General features: G+C 44.9%; 1 protein-coding gene across 1 annotated transcript in view; it reads left to right on the forward strand.

The window, feature by feature from the left end:
* LOC106529776 (DNA polymerase zeta catalytic subunit) overlaps positions 1–5,612 on the forward strand; it is a gene marked incomplete at its 3' end in the record, with an annotated part of 92,992 nt that overhangs the window by 85,376 nt on the left and 2,004 nt on the right. Inside the window, 1 exon segment of the mRNA XM_014025278.1 lies at positions 4,429–5,294. Within this exon segment, the coding sequence (XP_013880732.1) occupies positions 4,429–5,294 (866 nt within the window).

A 5,612-nucleotide genomic window follows, 5' to 3' on the forward strand; every position in this document is an offset into this window, starting at 1 on the left:
ATTAAGTATAAGGACTGCAACATGCCGAGCTGAACAGAAACCAACCAAAACCAACAGACAAGAACCAAAATAAAACAAAACAGAACAAAAAAAGCGCTTTCCAGGCGCGCTTTCCCCCTAAACCCACCGGGGGCCATCCCTACCTTAACCAAACCCGTGTGWCTCATCTCCCTGATGAAGACACACACAGATAGACGAACCCAAAAGAGAAAGTCCATCACACATTCCTCGCTGCTGCGCACCACTAAGAATCACAAGAAAATGCAGCCGAGCAGATCAAATTGAAAAGAGTCATAATCATAATTACTCACATCGCTTGTTGACATGAGTGACGATGAGAACATGCTTACAGAGCAGACCTCTGGTACCGTCCGGTCCAGAGCTTCCGCGGGTGTTGTTTCATCCTAAACTGTCCATAAACTCCWTTGCTCCATCCGGCGAATTAAAAATCTTTGCATCTCCATCGCGCATAATCCTCAGCCTAGCCGGGTAGAGAAGGGAGTACTGGATGCCTGCCTCCCTCAGTCGCCTCTTTACCGCGTCGAATCCCTTCCGCCTGCGCATGGTGTCTGCCGAGAAATCCTGGAAGAACATGATCTTGGAGTTCTGATACATCAGGGGCGGATCTCCGCTCCCCGCACGCCGCGCTGCTTCGAGAACCTGCTGTTGATCCCGGTAGTTGTGAAATCTGATCAGCATCGGTCTTGGTCTCTGTGTCGGCCCGGGCTGTGGAGCCAGTGTGCGGTGCGCCCTCTCAAGCTTGATCCGGCCGCTCTTGGTCTCGACTCCTAGAAATTCGGGCAACCATTTTTCCAGAAATTTTAGGGCTCCAGGGCCAGCCTCTAGTCCCTCTTTTAGACCGAGCACCCGAATGTTTTTTCTCCTGCCTCTATTTTCGATGTCATCAATTCGTTGAGCCATCATGAGGGTTTCTTTCTCCAACTTTTTAATGCGGGCCGTGGCCTGGTCCAGACCGTCCTCCTGAGCTGCAATCCTGTCCTCCGCATCTGTAATGCGTCCGACCAACACTTTTATCTCCGTGGCCTGGCTCTTAAGCATTTCAGTCAGAATGTCTACTTTCTGGGAGATTACTGATGAGATGTTCCCAGTGATTTCCTCAATAACTTGGCGAAGAGCAGGGTCGAGTGTTGCAACCCCACTAGCCGCTGGTAGCTCAGCAGTTAGCTCCGTGTTAGCCATTTTACTTGTGCTAGTCAGTTGAGACTCCACTTCTCCGGTCTTGTTAATTTTCTTTAGAATTTTGGGCGGCATTATGCTGGCGTGAGTCGAAGAAGCGTTTATCAGCGTTCGTATTAACTCATTTAGTTGAGAAATCTTAGTAAGAGAATGGTATTCTGCTCAAATACAGAACATGTGGTGCGCAGCTAGACGAAGTCGACCACTTGCTACGCCGCCATCTTGAAAAGTCCTGAAAGGTTTTTAAAGGAGACCTAATATGGGGGTCCTAGAACAAGTTAGGATCCATCTGTGGGCTCTACGTGTTCATTTGATTTAATTCACTAAATTAATCTCAGATAATGAAATTTCACCTTTTTAGTTCTGCCTGTTGAAAACACCCTCCTAACCTTTTGTTTACGTTAGCTCCGCCCCCCGCCAGCAGTTTACTTTCAGCTTCTTTTCAGTTGGAAGTACTATTTTTCCAAAGTAGTTCATGGTGAAATTATTTACACAAACTTTCTTTAATATAGCTAGAACTTTGCCATCAAAAATAAAAATAAAATAAAATTAATCCACACATCTCTGTTCTCCATGACTGTTCTAAAACAGCAGAACCGTCCTGTGAAGAAGTGGGCGGAGTCTCTGCTTGGGTTACCAGGAGACGAGCTGGGCTCAGGTTGGGGTGGGCTGGAGTGAGACTTGTGACATCACAAGTAGCAGTGTTTGAAAACAGGTCATTTCGAGACAGAAAAATACATTTACTTATAGTAAAAATACATCTGAGTGCATTTGTTGGTGCTTGGACTGTTTTTAGAAGCAGTACACACCCAAACTGAAAAAAGTGAATTTTGCATATTTGGTCCCCTTTAAAGTTAAGACCTGTTAATCCTTTTTAAAGAGCAAACATTCATGTGTAAAACAGAATCTTACATTAAAAGTTATCCTTTTATAAAATAATAGTTTGAGTTGAACCTAACATGTCAAAGAAACATAAAGCCTATAAACAGTAACACTTTGTGCACACTTACATTAAACAGGATCTAAGCTCTTGATTAATTTAATCTAAAGGAACATGTGATTCTGCACATGTAAAAACATATTTGATAAACTTGTGCCTCTTCTACTGATGGAGCTGAATGTTGAAGGGTTTGCAGGCGTCATTCTCGCTCAGCTCGGTTCTTCTCTGTTTGATGGGACTCAGACAGGAAGTGGTCGTCACATCTTTACCCGTCCTGCCTCTGCCCCGTCACTCCTGCTCAGTTGTGCTGCAGGAGGTCCACTCGGCCAGCTGAACCAGTAACCTCCCCCTCCTCCTCCCACCCACCACACATTCCTCAGCACCACTGCTCTGAGCTGGAACAGGCTGATGATTAATTAAACCGTGTCATCAGCTCTTTAATGTAATTAACATAAAGTAGCACATCATTGTGAAGTGGAAGTACARTGATTGACCCATCCTAGCTTGTGAACAACTGAGCCTTTCAGTGAAGCTCCCTTTATACCCAATCACAACACTTACCTGTTTCTATATAACTGTTCACCTGTGGAGTGCTCCAAACAGGTGTTTTCTGAATCTTTTGTTGCTCATGTTTCAGCTTTTTTAGATCAAAATGAGTGAATAATTTGAAAAAATAAGATTATCTTAACAATAAATATCTGGTCTTTGCAGTGTACTCAATTAAATACAGGTTTAAAATGATTTAAAAATCATCATATTCTGTTATTTATGTTTTACACAACATCCTAACTTCATTAGAATAGTGATTTTATATCAGGCTTTACTCTAAAAACAGATTCCAGGGCCCTCATCCATAAAGGATTGCGCAGCTTTCACACTAAAAGTTGGCGTACGGGCAACATCCCCGCACATTAAGAGTTAACCTTAGCTCATCAACAATTAAACCATACAGTGAACAGTAAAAACAAATCAAACACCAAAATATTCAGATGTATAAAACTGTGCGCACAGGTTCCTGCGCACCTTTCCTTTATACATCCCAATGAAGGTGGAACTGAGACTCCTCCCCTGACACGCCTCCATTTAAATCTGTAAAATAGATGTAAATGTGTCCAGCGTGTGAGGTTTACCTCCTTTTGTCCTCTCTGTGGGATCAGAAATGATTTTTAGATGCAGGAAAATTATACATTAAATGGAGAATGAGTGAGAAAACTGTCTAAATAAGTAGTGGGTGTTTTATGTGGTGCATTCACACAGGATAACCAAAGCCTGAGATTTTCCTGAAATTTACAGACATCTCCTGAATGTGATGTTGAAGCTGGTTAGTTGTTGTCTATTTAGTTTAACACTGTGTTGAACAGACGTTAAAAAACAAAACATCCCGTTATCCACTTTTTCCTCTCTCCTTTSCTCCTGCGTTACAGCAGCGCTGTCATCTCCACGGACAGACCCCCACCCCACCCCCACACATGGGTACGAGTGGTAGTCTACGGATTTTTAGCAAAAATTATATATTTTTTGAGGCTCATTAGACGGTAAATGTCCAAAGGAGTTRACACATATGAACACCTTCTCAGCTGGTGAGGGTGTGTGCGCCTGGCACGAGAATCTACCCRAAGCACAGCTGCTGCACTGCGGCCACAACTCAGYATCAACCAGAAGGYYACAMACAGAAAAAATAATAATTACCGTACAGTGAGACACMATTTGTATCTGATTTTGCTCCCTCTCTTCAGCCTTTTTTATTTTATTTATTTTATTTTATGTCGCACGTAATGTGTCGGGTTTTTCTGGCCCGAGACCCAAAAGGTTTTCAATTATATGACAAAAATATAAAAACTGTTTATGACTGGACTGAGGGTCTTTGATCATTTTCAGACTGATCTGTTTTCTTGTCTGAGGTTAAATGATTTTCAGTTTCATCATCGTTCAGCTTAAACAATAAAAACTCAAACTAAAATAAAAATCTAACASYGTGTTCAGACGCTCCTTACATCCAGAAAACACAACAGAGTCATATTTCTGTGGATTCAGCTCAGATTCATGACTTTGTGAGTTAAAACTTTGCGTGGCTGCCGCACACTCTCACAGCAGGTGAAAAGTGTGTGTAAATATATGCACACTTTCACGCAACGTTGGTTTTGATACACTCCAACGTGGGCGTAGAACCTGGAGCATGCAATGTTTTTGTGCATACACACTGCTGTGTGTTTGCAGCTGTGATGACTTGTTTATCTCAGGTGTAAACAGGTGAGCTGTTCTTATCCTCACCTGTTTGTTTCTTCCTCCAGGGAGGTGGGAGGCCGTAAGCTCACAGTCGGCACCAGATCAGTGAAGGAGCTCGCAGAGTTCGGTGGRGATCTGTCTTTGGAGGGTCTTCGTTTCTGGAAGACTGCCTTCTCAGCCATGACGCACCCTGCCRCCAACATGACCCCGTCTCCTCAGGAGGTGGAGACCTGGGAGGGAGCCGGAGACGGGGCGGAGCTTAATCCATCCAGGAGAGACAAAAAGATCATCCTCCTTCCCTGCAGGATCCCCCCGAGCTGTGAGCAGGTGCAGCTGTGGCTGAAAGCCAGGAAACAGTACGAGAGTCTGCAGAAGGTGGGGGGCAGGACCGGGACTGACGTGGTGGAGCGGGACCCAGAGGGACCGGAGGAGTCGGCTCCTTCCTGTTGTCCTGCAGGGACTGTTGAACACTGTGGGGACATTTCCAGTGTTAGACCTCAAAGCAGGAAGAAACTCAACCTGTCCTTAGCTCTGTCTCCTCTGATGAAGACCACCTCACAGTGTGAACCCACCCACCTCAGWCCACCCGCAGACCACACCCATGTGGGTCTTGAGCACAAGGATGAAGAAGATGATGGTAAAATGTCGTCTCCAGAGTCCCCCGAGCTGCCTCCGTGGCAGCAGCCTCCTCAGCCCAGCTCCTCAGAACCAGACTGTGTCAGCAGAAGCAGCCCAGCAGAACCTGGTTCCCCCAGACTCTCTGACTCCCAGGAGAGAGTCCGGACGGACCACTCTCCCTCTCTTTTCCACACTGGAGTCGGGGACGAGTGCGGGACAAGTCCACAGCTGCTGCACAGCACTCCTTACATGAGGAAGAGGAGGAGGAGCGAAGAAGAGCTGGAGCCAGTGTGCAGCACCCCCATAAGTGACGGTAAGACCACTGGATTAACAGAAATTATATTTATACCAAAAACCAGWGGTGGGCAGCACTAAYCCAAAARTTAGCTCCKCAAYTTCWAAAGCACTTATGTCATAGAAAAACTAGCAGAAGCTAATTTTAAAGCACAAGTTCAATTTGACACTTATTAGCTGACAATTCATGTACAATATATGTACAACACTGCCAACTAGTGGTGTATGAACCCTTTAACAGCTTAATTCTACAACCGCCGATTGCTGGGGATGTGATTTCCTGAAACAGACTTTTAGCTCCAGGTGTAAAAATTAAAAAGTTGTTGAGGATTACTAG

This window comes from Austrofundulus limnaeus, unplaced genomic scaffold (genome assembly GCF_001266775.1).
Source record: "Austrofundulus limnaeus strain Quisiro unplaced genomic scaffold, Austrofundulus_limnaeus-1.0 Scaffold465, whole genome shotgun sequence".
In the NCBI taxonomy this organism is placed as follows: Eukaryota; Metazoa; Chordata; class Actinopteri; order Cyprinodontiformes; family Rivulidae; genus Austrofundulus; species Austrofundulus limnaeus.